Raw genomic sequence first — 18,700 nt, forward strand, 5'->3', positions numbered from 1 at the left:
ATTTTGTGCTAGCTTAATGGCTGCCTTGTTCTGCCCAAAGGTAAAGACATAGTTATCAGTGCCATTTATCAGGTATGCCATTTTAGTATAAACTTGTTTAAAACAGGGTAGAGACCCTTTTTCATCTTAATTAGACAGTAACCCATTGATTCCAAGCGGGCCTTCATTTTCTAATTATTTAGTACATAATATAATGTCATTAAACATCTTTGAGTGGACAGGATTGCTCTAAAAGCTTTAGCTCCAGAGCTCTAATATTAGGCTTTTGGCATTCATCCCTGTGTGTGAAAAGCAGTCAGTTTGTTTACCAGGAATTTAGATTTACATTACTGGGGGAATTAGCAGTGAGCTATTAGTCTGATTCAAGCACTTAACAATTGCTGATCATCTCCTCCTAGCCTGTGGATAATGGAGGTGATCAGCTGTAAATGGAAGGTATGTGGGGCTATTTTCATGAAGGCACTTGGAGAAAGTGCTGCATGCCCTGACCTCTGCTAACCCTGGGGTTTGCAAGAAACCCAAACACCAAGTCACTTCCTGGAGGAGAGCTCATCACCTATAAGAAGAGCTTCCATTAGAGACTAAACCAAGCTCAGTCTCAACCCACCCTCTCTCATCTGAAGACAGGTTCAGCCACAAAATCCCTGAGGTAGAAGTGATCAGCCTCTGATTGTATTTACCAGTATCTGTTTGGATGGGGGGAGCAATTGTAGAATAGCGGCTGGTTGTGATTCCACAGCTGTGCTGAACGGTCCTTCGGAGCTCAGCGGTGCTGGTTGGCTTCTGGATTCTCCACTGTTGTCCCCAAAAGCTTTCTCTGGTTCGTGGACACCTCAGAAATTACTTTGAAAGTTTTCCCTCTTGTTCTTGGGAGAAGTTGTCTATCATTTTGGCAAACAGTGACTTGTGATTTTTAGGATGTATTGAAGAAGATACTTTCGTTCTTTCTCGGTGCTGAGCCCACAGTGTCTTCTCAACTCGAAGTTACCTTTCATTGTCAGCAGATTTTAAGAGGCATGCAGGGGATCTGTGACTGGGAAATACTGTTTGAAGTAAAGCTTAGCTTTTCCTCATCTGGGATACATATTGTGCCCCCCTTTTAAAAGGAAAACTGCAGTCCCTTGATTCTGAATGCAAATGTGCATTTGTTGGAGGCAGTGGGAATTATTTTAATGAGGTAAGAACACAGTCATTTTGGACTGCCAAATTCAAGGCTTATCTCTGGTATCACCTTATGATCTTGGGCAAGAGGAGTGTATTCCTTCTCCCACTCATCACACAAGAAACAACTTGTCCAACAGTGACGGAGCTCACTGCTGGACAAGGACTGTTGACACCTTTTGTGAATGCTACATAGACCCCGTTAAGGGATCTGAAGCTACGCTGGAGTTATAGAAGGCATGTCCAAAGGACATGAGTGTGTGATGGCCGCAGAAGTTGTTAAGATTGCTTTGTGAGAGATTGTCTAATTCTGTTCTTTAAATGTCTTTCCCATAATGCCTCCAGCAGTAGGAGACAAAGAGTGCAGTTTCTATTCAATGCACAGAAAGGCAGGAGACTTCTAGAGTTGCAAGATAAATTTTACTTGAGAGATTTGGCATTGTTTTACACTTTTAAAAATAATCTACATTACGACAGTTAGAAGGTTCCCTCCTTGTATATGCTTGCTGAGAGCTCAATGTTAAGACTATTGGGACAGTGAATTTTTGATAGATTATTTTTGTATTTAAACCAAAGGTACTCATGGGATGTTGTATTCCAGTTTCTGGTGAATAGAAGATGGGGCTTTTTTGTAAATTGCCCTCTAGTATGGTTAGTAAGAACAGTTCTGAATGGGTTTAGGTAACTGCCAGTCTTTGAGCATTGGTGGTGCTGACAGAACTGAACTGATGCTGATACTGGCATGGCATTTCTAGCAGTAGTTGCACTTGTGCATACATATCTGCTGTGCAGTCGAATAAATGAGATTTGGAGATCAGGTGTTACAAAAATCTAAGTGAAAATGGGTTTGCACTCATAGCAGTGTGAGTACCTGTGAATGCAGGTGTATTTAGAGGTGAATTGTGTTTGCAGTTATTGATGAACAAGCCTAAGGAGCAGCCATGTACATAAGGGTGCAGAGTACGTGTGAAAGGGACATAGGGACACTTGGAGAAAAACCCAAACTGGCAAGTTTTGCTTTGATTTCAGTCTAGAGCAGGATTTGTCCGTGTGTCAACATTTTCTGATGTAATCCTGGACATGAGAGGAGGCTGTAGTTGCAATGAATAACCTTCTTAGTAGGGGTAAGGGGCCAAAGTGCCCCAAACATGAACAACAGAATGCTGGTGCCTTTTTCCATATCAGCCTGTCTTGGAGCACTGAAGTGGGGAAGGAGGAAAGATCAGAGTGCAGATGAGTGGAAGATGAATGCAGCACACTGTGTGGTACAGACGGCTCAGGGAAATCTACTGCATATTCTCGCAGATATCCTCACTGATTTGTGGAATACTGGAAAGAACATCTTCTCCCCTGTCACTCTCCACTAAATTCTGGAGATGACAGATGCTATTACGCTGCAGTCAAGGGTCTTGACATGTTTCTAGTCCCACCATATGCAGGATGGACTAGTGTAGATATTAGAATATGGTAACGTGGACTCTGGTTTCATTAAAGAATGGTAGCAAATGTGTGGAAACAGTGCTGGTTTTTGATCCAAGTAGCCACTTTTCAGTAGGTAATCAGAAATACCAGCATTCATACTCCTTTTTATTTAGGTGACAGGATATTTGTTCCTACTGCACAGAAATAAGATGTTGCTTCTCTGTGCAACAGAGGAGTTGGTTCTGCTCCATGCAGTGATGTCCTTGCCCTACCCACCCAGGAAGTAAAGAGAAGGCTGGAATTTGAAATAGAAGTGTTACACCTCAGAAAGACAGTTACTCTGATACACGCGACAACGCAGGATTCTGTAATGAGAAGGTGTGTCTGGCAGTGACTGGGAACCAGTGTATTACCTAGCTGGCAGCACATAAAGCACAGGGTAAAAAGAAATACCCACCTGTTCTGCATCTGTTCAGGACTGTAGTATTGTCTGGCTGTGTATAACCACGTCCAGATCTGTTGTGTATCGTAGGATGTGCAAGGGGCAGGGTGTGTGCCCACCGAGGAGCTGCTCTGAGCTGAGCTTCTAGCTCCTGGAAGCATAGGCTGGCTGATGAGGCAACTCTTGCACACAATTGATTGTGGACTATTAACCTATGCTCAGAAATCAATATTCACTTAACACCACATTTTAACAGGCAAATGCAGTACAAAACAGCAGTTACACAGTGCACACATTTACACTAAGAATAAACAGGTCATGAAATATCTTGGCAGAGAGGAGGAGATTGGGCAGGCAGCACGGAAGGGGACAATGACAACTGGAGTATGTGGGAAGGTAGAAGGTAGTTGCAGCTCCCAGAGATTTTTGCAACTGAATGTCCCAGGGGTTTTGTGGTCAATACAGCTTCAAAGAGCTATATGCATTCTCTAAGCGTTATGAAGAAGATTGGTCCTGAGGCCAGGCAAGATCATCCTTTGCTAGATGAGACTAAATTTACTGGGGCTGAGCACATTCATCGTAACCCAAAAAATGCAAATCTGTTGCTAACCGCGATAATGGGTGATACGTGTATGTTGCAAGGGGCAAAACAGAAAGAAGCAAGAATATAAACTGTAGTGTAGTGTCCTTGATCTGGGATGGTATTTTTCATATACTTGAAAGAATGGATTTGAAAAGGGAACTGAAACTAATCTAGAACTGGTGTTTACCAGGGACATTATGGGTATGTTTATTGAGCTTTACTTGTAACCCGCCCTGGAGCACGGACTTGTAGTCTTTAGGATAGTAAGCTGTGCTCTGCCTTGAGGAGCAGACCCCCCTGAACCTCCTGAAGTTCAACAAGGCCAAGTGCAAGGTCCCGCACCTGGGCTGGGACAATCCCCAGTACCAGTACAGACTGGGGGATGAATGCATTGAGAGCAGCCCTGCAGCAAAGCACTTGGGGACACGGGGGGATGAACAAGGGGACACGAGCCGGTAACGGGTGCCTGCGCCCAGAAAGCCGTATCCTGTCCTGGGCTGCACAAAAGGAAGCGTGGCCAGAGGGTCGAGGGAGGGGATTCTCTCCCTCTGCTCTGCCCCACCTGGAGTCCTGCGCCCAGCTCTGGGGTGCCCAGAACAAAACAGACACGGACCTGTTTGAGTGGGTCCAGAGGAGGCCACGAAAACAGTGAGAGCGCTGGAACACCCCCCCGTGAAGAGAGACTGAGACAGTTGGCGTGGTTCAGCCCGGAGGGGAGAAGGCTGCGGAGACCTTATGGTGTCCTTTCAGTGTATGAAGGGGATCATCAGACAGGGAGAGGCTTTTCACCAGGGCCTGTAGTGACAGGACAGGGGGCAGTGGTTTGAACTGCAAGAGGGTAGTTTAGGTTGGACACAAGGAGAAATTGTTTATGATGGAAGTGTGAGGCCCTGGCACAGGCTGCCCAGAGAAGCTGTGGCTGCCCCTCCCTGGACAGGGCTTTGGGCAACATGGGCTAATGGAAGGTGGCCCTGCCTGGGGCAGGGGGTGGGACAGGATGATCTTTAAAGGTCTCTTCCAATGCAAACTGTTCCATGAGCCTAGGCCTGAGGAAGAGCTCCAGAAGCTGGGGTGGTAGGACAGACTGTGTCAGGTCCCTCCCTGCAGTCGGAAATCAAACCTGCACAAGTTCTGACAGAACTCAGACCTTGGTTTTAAAATATTGTGCTGGAATATTAGCTTAGCTGTTACTCAGAATGCTAACAGGGCAGAAGCAATGGTGGGCACCGTGTCTGCAGAGCTCAGAGCAAAGTGATGGGGTGATTGTGGGGTGCAAGCTAGCGGGAGGTTTTCAGTGACTGCTCTTCTGGGTTAAGGCTGTTCCATTCCTCTTTTCTGGAAGCCTTCTGCTTCCCAAAGGTAAAGCGGTAGTGGGAGGTGCCTGGATGTAGAATAATATTAATAATATGGGAAGGAAAGATGATGCCATTTATGCCAACTTAACGTGGGCTTAGCAACAGGGGCAGGAACAGACCCAGAGACGGCCAAGAAATAGGAGCTCCAGAGTATACAGAGGAGGCCATTGGCATACTGCTGTGCTCGGAGATGTCTCGCTGTGTCTTCCCTTCAGCCACCTAGGAAATGAAAGGAGGAATGAATCCCAGTTAGACACACGCTCAAACATCTGGCTGCAGAGCATCGAGTTCTGAGCACTATAAGGCTGTGGGGAACTCCTGTGGCCAGGCAGCACAGCCTGTTTCTGCCTGTCTCAAGGAATGGCTCAAGGTGAAGTGGTCCAGGGTTCTGCATGCATGTGGCATCGCTCACTCTGATGTCCAAAGCCACACATTTCCAGATCCAGGGTTTTTCAGCTACTGTCTGTAGGCCGCTTGACTTGCTGCTTTGTGAAGGCAACAAAGCAATGCATACCTGGGACATTTCTGAAGCAAGGGATGTGCTGGCACTGTCTCCTTGGAAGCTTAGGGAAGATGAATAAAATAAGTCTTCCTGTCTTTCTATAGCTGTCTGCTTCAGGTGCATTTGAGACCAAATGGTATTTTCTGCAAACAGAAGTAAAGCAAGAGTCTTATTGTGCTTTTCTTGTGCACACCTTGGAGTCTAGTGAGCAGAAGTCCGGGGGAGCTATTTTAGGAAATGGCACCCGGCAGGCTGTGTGGCATTCACTTAGAAAATACTCATTGTCTGTTCAGTGAATGGCCTGTTAGTTTGTGGGTTTACTTGTGAGGTTGAGCAGACTGCAAAGCCAATTTGTACTGTACTTGGGGACCTTTGGGTCCGTTTGGGACTTTCCCAGCTGTCGATGTTGCAAGGGGGCAGGTATGTAGCTTCTCAGATGGAGTTTAGGTTGTAGGTATATCTATAGTGCCGGGTGTAAGGCTTTTCTATACAGCAGGAGGTAGGTTTAAATATTAATCATCTAATGATGCTGGTTTCTTTGCTATCCTTTGGAAGCTTTTACAAATATAAAATATTTAAATCTTATTAAGGTCTGTTGCTAATATGCTAGGGAGATAAAAGAAATACAGACTCAGGGTTACATAGCTGCATGTAACAGGATTTTTGTAACTGCTGTGCTGCTGAAGCCAGTAACAGGGTCTGTGTCAGGAGCTGGTTATCTCCACCCAGTGAGTGAGGGCAGAAGGCCCTCAGGCCAGGAAAGGAGGGGGAGGAGGAGACCCAAACCCCATAATCCTGTTGCACTGATGTGGTTACTCAGCAACCTATGGATACAGCAAGTCTGACCTCCCCTTGTGATTTTTTTGCAACCCCTTCATTTGAATGCTGTTGGGAAATGGCTTCGTGGTGTTTGAGATAACAGAAGTGTCACCAAACTGTCACAGAAGTGTCACAGAAACACTTCTGAAAGCAGAGTTAGACTGTCCCCTGGGTTGGACAGGAGATCATGGAGACACTGCAGAAGATGACAGAACTATATGCAAGAGCAATGCACTGTAGGGTCTTCAAATCAACAGTATTTGGGTTTCTCTGATTCTGCAAAATGACTGATGCTTACCAAGGCATTTGTTGCTCTCAAACATGCCGAGTATCTGGTCACATTTCTCCTTCTGGTTGCCGCTGCTCTCACATGTGCACCACAAGGAGACCTCCACGCTGGAGTTACCGACATAGTTGGGTGTCATGGGCGTGCCTGTCCCAAACCCACGGAAACTGGAATCAGGATTTACTTCACCACACGAAAGAAGCATTACGTGTGCTGTTACGCTGCAGGGAATGCTGGAGGCAGAAGCCTTCCACCGTGATGTGCACGTTACCCTGGGGAGGCCGGGAGCCCCTGGGAGGCCACCCAGGCCTGGTCAATCTACGTCACGTCTGCTGAGCTGTGAGGAGGTCTGGAGGTGGCCACCCCTGCCTCGAGCAGTCTGCTGGCGAGGCACGTGGGTACCTGCAGTGTTAGATCGAGGGGTGTGAAGGGCCTGCGGGGGCTCCGCGGCCGTACTGGCATATGGCAGCGCAAGGCTCCTGCTGTGTGGCCAAACGCCTTTTGCCAAACAAATGCTGCACACCTGTAACAGTCATTCAGCACAAAACCAACAAAGACATCTGGAAAACCGGAAGGTATAGACTAGATTTACAGCTTCAGAAATATTGCTGCTCTTTACAGCTCCTCTTCTGAGCTGCTCTGAAAAAGTATTAGCAGGTTGGCAGTGAATGCCCAAACCCAAAGATGACCTTCCTCTAACAGCTGGCAGTGCCCTGTTCTGGCTGGCCCTGAGAAAATAGTGTGTACAACACTAACAAACCATCGGGATGGCAGTGAGGGAATGTCATGTTTAATCACTGCTGTGATGGGATGTAACTCCTGCAGCAGGAATGACAGTTCACATGGGCCCAGAGCTCCCTGTCAGTCAGGCATTTAGAGCACCTTGCACCAGCTGATGATGCAAACAGGTGTTCAGAAATCTCAGCAAGTGCTGCTGATTCGACAGCAGAGGATGGGATACGTGCCACAGAAGGATAAATGCCACGGAAGGGCTCTCTTTGGGCTGCATTTACTTCAGAAGCAAGAGGGAGCACTAGTATCCATTAGGCTAAGGATGTTCATTGCTATACTGAGCTCTATCTCCTGCAGGAGAGCAAGATGGTCCTTCACAGCATCGGAGTGTGCCTGCAAGTCTGTGGCCTGAAAGCATCCACCCTGTGTGTTGCTGTGGGTATCACTTACCAATCATCCCCATGTAAGCCTGCAGGCATGCAGCATGGTTGTGCTGAGAGCAACCATCTGGAGACATGTCTGCAGGTTGACAGTTTTGTTGGAAGTCAGCCAGTCGGGATCTGTAGGAAGGAAAATGAGACTATCAGTGTCTATGCTGTTCTCTTCTCTTGGCTAGTGTCCGCTGCTGCCAGACCTACTTGCAGATATGGTCTTCTAAGCAAGAGTCCAGAAGCCAGAGGCAATTGGGTTTGGTATTAGACTGGAAGGAGCAGTCAGGAACAATAGTTTTCCGGCGTCGTTCTCCACAAAGTTCATCCTGACATGGACAGAATAGGATCCTTTTGGTGAAATCCTCAGAGACTTTCTCAAAGAAATTCCTTAGCCCTCTGTGGCACTTGCGACGGTCGCACGTGTCCTCGCTTCCTGCTCGCCTGGTGCAGATAGAGGCATATTCTGTGCGCAGACGAACGCACTTCTTGCTCAGATTACAGACATGAGTTGCTTTCAGGCATGGATTTGTTGCATCTCCTGCTAACTGTGAGCCTATAAAGTCAAAAGAAACCCAGAGACAGTGAGGTAAGTCTCCAGGAGAGATTCTGTGTGGAAACAGGAGTAGCCCTTGCTTGGTGGTCATATTGGGAACATCAGAGAGGACAAAGCAAATTTGTCCTGCTGTGTGCCTGTAGTATGACACTACAGTTACGTTAGCTACAAAACTGTATTTTTTTATTGGTTCATGCTGGGGTGTTTGTTTCAGAGAATGCATCACTGTGGGTTATTCCCTGTTTCATGGGCCTGGATCTGTGGCTATATTTACACTTGGTAGGGGCACAAATTTAAGCAAGTATCCAGAACAGGTTTCCTCTGATTAAAGAGGCCATTACCCCAAACTGTTCTTCTTGACAATTTTCAGCCCCTGAAAAGGTAAGAAAGGCCAGCATTGTGTCACATAACCATTACAATCCTTACCTGATAACAGAGCTGCCAGTTTATTATAATCTGTCTTCCAATGTTCTTCATTTGCTGGATTCTCATAGGGAGAGGTCTCCAAATTGAAGTAACCTACGCAAGATACAAGATATTTTATGCAGTGAGAGAAATGCTTTGTGATCAGTTTGGGTTTTTTTTTTTCATTAATTTTTTTTCTTATTTGTGCATGGCTGTTTCCTCAGGCTGGAGTTCAGAGATGCTCTGTCTTTCCCAAAGCCAAATGCCAAGATTGGTTCTGCTACAGATGTAAAGGTATGACTGTGTAAAAACAGCCTTACATTTTGTCATCAGATCTTCTCTGGATGGAATTTGGTCTGTGTTGTCATTTGGCTTTTTTCAGCTTCAGAACCAGTGAGGATATGTACAGCACAGGCAGCCTTTGGTGGGAGGCCAAGAAGAAGCATCCCACTAAAGCTGGACAGAAGGAGCATGGTTAAGGGTGCCATTACAGTGCATGTTGTAATCACACGTCTGTTCTCAGTGAGGGTAGACGTGACGATTTTGAGGTGATTTTTCAGAGCAGCATCTCCTCAAGCACTAAATCTAACTGCCTCAGAGCAGCAGCCTTTGTCTCTTAGGGTCCCTGGTGTGTTTGAAGGGCAGTCTCAGACCAGATCAGCTTCCTCTGCTTATCAAACAGAGCAGGAATGAATTCTCTTCACTAGGAGATGTGGTTCCAAAGTGATGCCTGCAGTGTGGGGAAGTGGCCTTTTGTAGTTGCTTTCAGATGGGGGGGCAGGGTGAGTCTCACTAGCACCTTGTAAATTCGTGTTATTTCATCTCACCATCTGTCACGCTGGAGTGAACGGTCCAGAAGACGCGCAAGCAGTGCTCCTGCCTCTTCATGCGCCGGTGACACTTGCAGTGCAGCAAAGAGCTGTTCCCGAGGGTGAGCTCTGCATTCAGACATCTGACCCTGCTGTCGTGGTCCAGCGGAAGGACGTGAGTCTTGGCCAGGGCACAGTCTTCCAGGGTCCTGTAGGTGACATTGCAGGCAGGGTCCGAGAGGCACAGCTGTTCTGCTGCGATGCAGTCGCTCCTCGGCAGAGCCAGGAGGTCTCCTGGGCAGGCAGGGAAAAGCCTGTTAGGATCACGATTATGACGGATGCCACACGAGCACCTTGACATTGCTCAGTAGGCATCTGTGTTCAGTAAGGACTACTCTCAAGAGGCAGAACTGGTTGGGGTCTCTCAAAAGTAAGGAACAGTAGCTATCTCCATTTAGAAACCAAAGGATGAGCATTCATGTATGAGAGGTGAGAGGGTTAAAGAAAAGTCTCAAAAATAATTCTAATAAACCCTTTTTTTATCACCCCTAACTCAACTTGGCCAAGATCAGGGATGGCTTTATATTTTATGGAATAGTAAATCCCTGTGGAAACCCTGGGGTTGCAGAGGCTGCTTTGAAGCAGCTCTTCTATCCGGGTAAGGAAAACCGCAGCGCAATAAGCCCGTAGTAACACCACACTGTCTGCTGTGAGTCAGTGCTGCTGCCGTTGCTAAAGTGTATATACTGGTCATTAAGAGATGTACCGAGAAAGCCATTTGTAGGGTGTGAAAACAACTACTGAGCTTGGAAACTTAAGAATGAGCATTTTTTGCATAACAGAATAAATCCTTAACATACGACATGAGTAGCTTCATATAGAAGTGCTGATATGAACTCATTTTCAGTATGTAGAACCCAGTCCCTGAACCCCTGCCAAAAATGCTGGGATGCAAGCTTGGCCGGCCAGCTTTCATCTGCTGGTTGATTGTGAACTCTGAGGACACCTTCATATGTGTAGATATTTGCATAATACATGCATTGATTTTATATATATATATATATGCACACATGTACCACCTTATGTGGAAGTATTAAATAATCTCAACAATATAATCTTTAAAACTAGACTTTGTTTTCATCATTTTCAATTTTTCCTAGGGACAGCTGTCTCATAAGGTAATACTGGGGTGATACTTGGCATGATGTAGTCACAGGTAGGTGAATTCAGCCCACAATCTTTCTTCATTTCTATGTTTACTGTGTGAGTACAGTGAAGATCTGGAGCAAGACTGTTTGCTAATAACACTTACATATCGGCAAGTATGTTTCTTCCCTTCAGGTTGGTTTTGCTTGGCTGGTTTTAGGAAATGACTGTGCTGAGCCTTACATCTGCTTTTAAGGGTCTTTGTGTACGTGACCCTACCAGTCATCCTGTTGTTCAGCAGGTGCAGCAGTACTGTTTGTCTGCCTTCCCCGCAGATCAAAGGATGGTCTCAGTACAGCTCATCTTACCCTCTGTACTGTCTATCTAATTTGTTCTCTCACTTCCTTCTCTTTTGCTGGCTCCATCAGTTTATTTGCTGTAAGCAGTAGGGTGCATAATTCTGTGCTAATCTGCTTCTCAAACTTTCTACTTTTCCTACAGCCCACTAGTGCTATCTGGGTGTCTTTGTCTCACTTGTACAAATTTCTTTGCTTTTCTAGCAAGTTGTTGTGCTGTGTTGCTGTGCTGTGTTGCTCGGGCAGATGTTACACAGAGACTGTGTGACTCTGTAAGCTTCCTGAACCAGCGGCTCATCAGAAAAGCTTTGTCCCCAGCACAGGGGGATTTGCTTTGGCATTATACCTTGGCACAACCTTAATGAATATTCTGAGTGTGATTACATCCTGTAAGGTTGCAGTCAGTGCAAATTCCCAATAGCAAATCCATCCCTTCTCTCCAGTGGCTTTTGGAACCCTAAACTGAGCTCACTGATCTACCCCCCCAGCCCAGACCCAAGCACCATCTCCCCCAGGATCCCATCTCCAACACCAGCTCGCAGCAGCTGTGGTAGGAAGTTCATAAAAGGACAGGATGCACTTTCCTAGCCTTAGGAATTCTGCTCAGCAAGCACCTGAGCTTGAAGTGCCATTTTAAAAACTTGAAAGTGATATGGTTATTTCCAGGGTAGAGCAGAGCTGGGTCTAAGTGGATGGACTGCGTTTCTACCACAGGCCTGTACCAGATGCTTCAGCTGAAGCTACTGTAAACCTCAAATTTAAAACAGTCCTCCTCTACAGACACTGTTTCATAGATATGTGCATTGTCTTGAGCCCTAATATTTGACATATTGTTTCATTTTTTAAAACCTTGTCTTAGTATTCCAGTTAATAACCTGAAAAAATGAGAAAGCTAATTCTTTCCTAGACCTATGCTCTAGGTTGCAGCACATGTTAAAGATGCATGTGTGTGGGAGTCCCTTCTCTAGTTTGAAAAAATAAAGTTAAAAGGTAATAACCAATCCACAGACTGTATTTACACGTTAGAAAAAAGAGGTAGGTGATACAATAATACCCCTTTATCCTGCCTTTTCACTCCACGTCCTGTCCTACATATTTATTTGGATGCCCTGGTGCACCTCCTGAAAGACAGGACTGCAGAAGGCAAACCTTTCCTTTATTAAGCAGTTATCAAAGAAGTGTGAGTATTTGGGAACAGAAAATTGTTGGAATTCTATTGAAATCATGTTGCTGCAAGTGCTACTGAGGTCTCGGTGTAGGAGCCCTTTTTTTCTAACAGTCCCTGTGCCGTGCAGCAGCTGCTGCTTTTTCTGGGTGTAAAGCACCGACACCCCCCAGCCAGGGTCTCACAACGCTTCAGGGCAGTTCTGTAATTTCAGTAGTTCTGGTCACATCAGCCCTGAAGACTCCACAAGAGACGAAGGGGAAGGAGGAAGAATCTCTCTCCTCCGCTCCTGTGACTTGGCAGGAGCCGGCGGCAGAGCAGCGCAAGCGGCAGCATCGCGGCAGGAGCTCCCCGCGTTGCTCTTGGCAAACGGAGCCTCCTCGCCCAGAACTACCGGCCGGGAGCAGTTCCGAGGGGGGGCCGCGGGGAGAGGTATCAAAAAAACCGCTCGGCGAAAGCGGTGCGAGGCGGGGTACGGCGGGAGCTGCGCGGCCGGTCGGGCTGGGGCGGCTGCTTTGTGCCTCCCTGCCGCGCCGAGGGACCCGCTCCCGGCCGCGCCCGCGTCCCCCCCGGGTGCCCGGAGGTCGCCCGCCCCGCCGCCCGCTCCGCCCGCAGCTCGGGGTTCGGGCCGGCGCGGCTCTCCCGGTCTGACAGACGCGTGTGTCTGTCTGTCTGTGTGTTCCCCCCCGCCGCCTGCGCCCGGGGCAGCCGCTGCCCGGGGCACGGACCGCGCTGGCCAGGAGAGGGACGGGGGACGCGCCGCGCTGCCCCGCCACCCCCAGCCCGCCCCGTCCGCCGCCCCGCGGCCCGGGCGCTGTTACCGGCTCGGGAGAGGAGCAGCCCCAGGAGCAGGGCGGGCCCCATGCTGGAGCCCGGCGGTCGGCGGCTCCCAGCTCCGGGGCCGCAGCTCACATGCCGCGCGCAGCCCGACGGCGTCTGAGCGGCCCCGGCCCGCCCCGCCCCGGTCTGCCCGGCCCCGGCCCGCCCCGTCGGGGTGCGGCGGCCAGCACCGCCCCGCGGCCCGGCCCGCCCCCGGGGCTTGGCTGGGGAGGGGGGCACTGCCCGCCGAGCGCTGTCCGCCGTCCGTCCGTCCGTCCGTCCGCCCGCGGTGGTCGCGGCGCGCTCGGGGCCGCGGCGGGGGGTCCGGCCCGGGGCGGGGGGGAGCGGCGGGGCTGCCCGCGGTCCGTCCCGGCAGCGGCCGGGCCCCCGGGGCAGGACGCGCGTCCCGGCGAGATTCGCAAAGGCGTCTCGAACGGGGCTGCGGAGGATTTTCGATCGTTTGTGCGGTCATTGGGTCACCCCGCACCGAGCCCGGCGCCCGGTCGGGGCTGCGCAGCGCCGAGCACCCCGGGGCGCCCGTCGGGGAGAGCCTGGAGCGGCGGGAGCGCTGCCAGGGGCCGGGACACGTTTCCTCGGCGCTGGGCGGGGGGCGAGGGAGCGCGGGGGCCCGGCCCCGGGCAGGGCCCTGCTCGGTGTCGGCCCGGCGCTGGCTCTGCCCTGGCAGGGCCCTGGGTGTCGGCAGCGCCGAGCGCCCGCCCGCGCTTGGCCAGCCCGGCTTGTTCTTGAGCGGATCCTGCTTTGTGGTTTGTGTCCTGAGGTCAGACTAACCCGGGAAAAAGTAACGATTAGAGCGTTAGTATCAGAAAACTTTGTAGGTCGATTGTTTGCACGAGTAGAGACGTACCCTGTCTGCCTGAAAAGCCCAACAGGAAGGGTAAAAATTGTGCAAACACGTTAAGTATTCACGATCCAATTCAGCAGTGCCCTGCTCTTCTTGGGCTATGAAAAAGATCCATCCTTCTGCTTGCTGCAGGGAGTGAGAGAGTTCTGAATGTGAACAAGTTGTCCACAAACACTGGAGGCTCTTTGTGCTTAAGGAGGAGAGAAAAATCATTCTCACCATGGCTTGAAGTCTAATCAAAGTCTAATAGTTAGAGGAGCTTAAGAAAAATGGTGGATGGGACAGAGCCTTTTTAACTTTGTAGTGAACTGTTTGCAGTTTCCGTTCAGGAGGAGGGAGCAAAGCAGACTTAAGAAAATCTAGGAGCAAAGAGGTTTACTTACAACAATGTGAAAAAAAAACAGAAGTGGCTTGGTCCTGTGAACTTTTCTATGTTTTTGTGAGAAATGGCAAGAATAAACAACATTTTAACTGTGGTAGAGACTCTTTGGATGATCACTGTGACTGGAATATTATAACACAGCAGTGTGCAACTTCTGGGGAATAACAGGCAGGAGAAACAGAAGAGATGTTGTCTCCTGTCATGGATTAGTGTACTTGCTTTGAGACTGTAGGAGAATCGTTTCTAGGCAATTTGTGTGATTGTTGAAAGGGAAGAAAACTAGGCACTACCATTTCTGTTCCAGGCTGCCTGGCAGTAAGACCAAGTGGAATCATCCAGTGCATGGCGGTGGGAGGTTGCCTCTGCCCAGGTATCTTGCGTTGGTGCAGGAGGTTTGTGGAACATGTTGCTGACGTTCTTTGTACAGAAGATGGTGACAGCCACAGGAGGGGAAGCTCTGCGAGACCTGATTGTAGCTGACAGGTATAGCTTTTTGAGAATATTAAAGTAAAGGGCAATTTGGGTGGTAGTGGTTGTCTGCTTGTGACCCTTAGTCTGTTGTTTCTGTTTTCCTGTTTTTACGCTTCTCCTAAGCAAAGACAGATTTCGGTAAACTCAGTGAATTGATAGCCAACATCTCACAGAAGAAAAGCCTGGAGAAGAGAAAACAGTGTGTGTGCCTCGAGAAAAGAAAGAATATAACAATTAATCTTAACTTCAAGCTCTAGTAAGATTCTGGAATGCATAAACGAAGTGTTAGAGTTTGGAAAAGAACAGGCTGCTATTTGTCTCCCAGATGGATTTGTTAAGGACCAGTGCAATTTCTTCTACAACAGCATAACAACTTCTGTGGGGAGGGAAGAAAAAGAAGAGATCATACGTACTGGGGATCTTTAAGAACAGCTCTAGACGGGTCAGTCCAGTTTGGTACGAGGGAATAGTTTAGAGGATCCTTTCCAGACTGTTTTTCTGATTCTGCGATTATAAATCTTCACCCAAAGCCCACTGAAACGATTCATTAACTCAGCTCTGCAGCAGATAAAAAAGGAAAGGTAACATTCTTCCTTTCACGTTAAAGCTGGATGCTGTAGCAGTGTTTTCAGGCTGCCTTGGCAAGTGGTCAAGCAGAGGAACCCAAACACAGTGTCTGGCGACGGGTTGGCCAGTTCCCTACAGGTCAGCAGTCGGCATAGCCGATGGCTGCAGCATGACGGCCCCTTTCTCGGTGTTTTCATCACTGTATCTATCTCTGCTTGGGACCCATGACAGAACAGATTATCTGGTTATCCCTTCCTCCCCACACACGTGCTGAGCAGCACTGTAACCTCGTTACAGGTCTCAGTGTTGGGTAATTAGCAGTCTCTCATGACCAGAGCTTTCATCACTCTTTCCATTTGAAATTGTATAGGCCAGCTCTGACCTGTGGGGGTCATCTACCAGAGCCATGTAGAGTATCTCAGGAATCAGTTTCTCTAATGCAAGGTCCAGGCCTTTGACCTTCTCAAACAGTGGCAGAAACAGTGATCAACTCTGATTGGATTTCCTCCGCTTATTTAGCACCAGTTCCATGGTTTATGTTCTCTGTGTTGCTCTTTACAGGTTCATACAGGTCCTGGCTGATTTGGGGTTAGTGATGTCAGCAAGTCCTGTGATGACAGATGACACCCAGCAGTGCAGGAGTGTTGATCTGCGGAGGGCAGAAAGGCTCTGCAGAGGGTCTGGCCAGGCCGGGTCGACGGGCCCAGGCCAATCACATGAGGTTCAACAAGGCTCAGTGCCGGGTCCTGCTCTTGGGTCACAACAACCCCACACAACGCCACAGGCTTGGGCAGAGCGGCTGGAAAACTGCCCAGAGGAAAAGGAAGAAAAGGACCTGGGGGGGGGTCAGCAGCAGCTGAATGTGAGCTGCAGTGTGCCCAGGGGGCCAAGGAGGCCAACGGCGTCCTGGCTTGTGTCAGCACTGGCGTGGCCAGCAGGGACAGGGACGGGATCTGAGCCCTGGGCTCGGCACTGGGGAGGGCACACTTGAATGCTGGGTTCAGCTTTGGGCCCCTCACCCCAAAAAGGCCATTGAATGACTCGAGCGTGGCCAGAGAAGGGCAACGGAGCTGGGGCAGGGTCTGGAGCACAGGTCTGCTGGGGAGCGGCTGGGGGAACTGGGGGGGTTCAGTCTGGAGCAGAGGAGGCTGAGGGGAGACCTCCTGGCCCTCTGCAACTCCCTGCCAGGAGGGTGGAGTGAGGGGGGGTCGGTCTCTTCTCCCAGGTAACAAGTGATATGGGAAGAGGAAACAGCCTCAGGTTGTGCCAGGGGAGGTTTAGGTTGGCTGTTAGGAAAAGTCTCTTCCCCAGAAGGGCTGTCAAGCCCTGGAACAGGCTGCCCAGGGTCGTGGTGCAGTCACCAGCCCTGGGGGTGTTCAGAAGCCGTGCAGGTGTGGTGCTTGGGGACGCGGGTTAGTGGTGGCCTTGGCAGTGCTGGGTTAATGGTTGGACTTGATAAGCTTAAAGGTATTTTCCAACCTAAACGATTCTATGATTCTGTGATTCCATGAAACAGGTATGTGATTAAGGCTCATGGTAAGTAAACTCTTGTCAGATCTTTGCTAGTATTTTGTTTTACCCAAAATTAAAGTGTTAACTTTTTGCGTCAAGGTTGCATGGGGATTAAACACATGCAAAAATTGGACAGCTTGTTCCCTTCCTTCTCATCCTGGCAGGTATGTTCATAGCACCTTGTCGACACCTACTGCAGTAAGCACCTAGCACCAAGCAGTACCTGGGCAGTATATCATAATTTAAATACTTACTTAAACACAAGCTGTGAGAACTGTCACCATTTACACACTGGACCTTGAGGCACAGAGTTGCCCAAACTCATCAAGGAAGTCAATTTGCATGTAAATTCTTTGAATCCAGAGCGATGCAGTCACGTTCATGGGATCACACCGTTTTCCTAGCTCTAGTTTGCTCCTCAGCAGCTGGTTGGAGGGTGTCACCCCTGCACATACATGAGCAATGGACCATCACTTCAAAAGGGCTGAAGGAAACCTTCAGAGGTCTGCCATGGTCGAGTGGGCAATCAGTTACTGTGCAGAACCAGGTTATTACTGAGCTGCAGTTCCTTTCCACTGAGTCCCACCAAGACAGAACTGGTGCTCTGACCCCAGAGTGAACCATCTTCCTCTGCTTTTATTCTCAGAGGCAAATGCTGCTCTGCCTGATGTGCACTGAGATTGAAAAGCACAGCAGTATGCATGGTCATCGGGCACCAGGTTTGCACTGCCTGTTTGTTATTTCATTCTCATGGAGGTTGTGTGGTTTGGACTGTTACACCGAGAATCATCAGCCAGAGAGAGCAGCTGCTTTCACAGCAGCTGCAGGAGCTTGCGCTCCCTCCCAGCATGACCAGTACAGCTTTGTACAGTTCCTCCCCTCACCGCCCCACCTGCCCCCCCAGAATACTGCCTTTCTTTGCTTTTCATTTCTATTTTATCATTCATGAGCTTGGATCCTCTGGTCCTTGCAGTGCAGATTACAGTTAAACTTCCTCCTGTGGAAAATACTAGCACCAAACCTCATGTTCTTGAAATTCATGGGAGCCATCACAGTTTACCTTCTTCACACTGCTTCCAGGCTATGAAGGACTTGATACAGTGCATGAAATTTTTTCCTCTAACATATCAAAAAATCATTCAGCAGGTTTGGACACGTCAGGCCCCATCTATGTCACATCTTACCATAGGCTGTGGCGAGGTGCACGCAGGAACCCCTCTGGAACCAGAAATCCACTCACCGTGCTGGTGCTGTTTCCTCATTAGTTGCTCCTCTCTTTGGTGGCAGGAAGGTCCCTACAGTATCTGCAGGAGGAGTTGCAGTTTCCTCTTCTGTTCAAATTAACAATGGACAGTCCTTTCCATCACTGGGAATCCCTTTTGAACAAACCAAGAGCACAATCGATAGTTTCCTTCTGAAATGGCTGGGTGTTGCTGTGTTAAAGCAACTGTCAGTTCAGTGATGTGCTAGGCAATTCTGCTCTACACCTGTGACTGCCACAGCAAGTGAAGAGTGAGTCAGTTTGACCAAGCAAGTGTTTTGTTTGCAGTATGTGCTGTATTACTTAGTTTTACCTTATTTTTTGTAGTACTAATCTAACAAAGATAGCAGCACACTGGTGCTTCTGCTTCTTTCAGGATCACTACAACCCTTCTTGAGTCAAAACCAGAGCATGTTACCCTGCAGTGCAGAAGATGCTGAGGCTCTGAGGGCTGAGCCTTGGTCATTTTTAAGGAGTACTATCAGAGTACTACTGCAGGAGGCAGCACAGAGGAGGGCTGTGCAAACACTTCTCTGCCTGGGCTAATATTTACAGCGCCACACTCTGCTCTTTACAGGGCTAGAGACAGACAGCAGACACTCAGCTCATATTAACACCTGTACACTACAGAAATATTAACCTAATGCAAACAGTCCACC

The 18,700-nt window shown here is 48.9% G+C and overlaps 1 protein-coding gene across 2 annotated transcripts; it reads right to left on the reverse strand.

Moving 5' to 3' along the window:
- Positions 1–1,575: 1,575 nt before the first annotated feature.
- On the reverse strand, positions 1,576–18,107 carry GFRA3 (GDNF family receptor alpha 3). 2 transcript variants are annotated; one of them, XM_074916414.1, is made up of 8 exons: positions 18,021–18,107; positions 9,519–9,794; positions 8,713–8,805; positions 7,941–8,286; positions 7,753–7,862; positions 6,583–6,717; positions 5,478–5,608; positions 1,576–5,182 (listed from the first exon to the last, which is right to left on the reverse strand). In XM_074916414.1, exons 1-8 carry the CDS (start codon positions 18,040–18,042, stop codon positions 5,048–5,050), a joined length of 1,248 nt encoding a protein of 415 aa, XP_074772515.1. In that variant the 5' UTR covers positions 18,043–18,107; the 3' UTR covers positions 1,576–5,047. The 2 variants fall into 2 exon arrangements, with proteins under 2 accessions (XP_074772515.1, XP_074772514.1); XM_074916413.1 differs by lacking the exon at positions 18,021–18,107 and adding an exon at positions 12,989–13,086.
- Between the last annotated feature and the right edge of the window lie 593 nt (positions 18,108–18,700).

Source organism: Athene noctua, chromosome 12 (genome assembly GCF_965140245.1).
Source record: "Athene noctua chromosome 12, bAthNoc1.hap1.1, whole genome shotgun sequence".
Lineage (NCBI taxonomy): Eukaryota > Metazoa > Chordata > Aves > Strigiformes > Strigidae > Athene > Athene noctua.

Excerpts from the sequence above, each read along its gene's own strand:
- GFRA3 (XM_074916413.1), bottom strand. The coding sequence starts at position 13,031 with ATGGGGCCCGCCCTGCTCCTGGGGCTGCTCCTCTCCCGAGCCG. Across the intron at positions 8,287-8,712 it reads ACTGGCAGCTCTGTTATCAG|GCTCACAGTTAGCAGGAGAT; the intron begins GTAAGGATTGTA and ends TTGACTTTATAG. Across the intron at positions 5,609-6,582 it reads TGAGAGCAACAAATGCCTTG|AAAATACCATTTGGTCTCAA; the intron begins GTAAGCATCAGT and ends TTCTGTTTGCAG.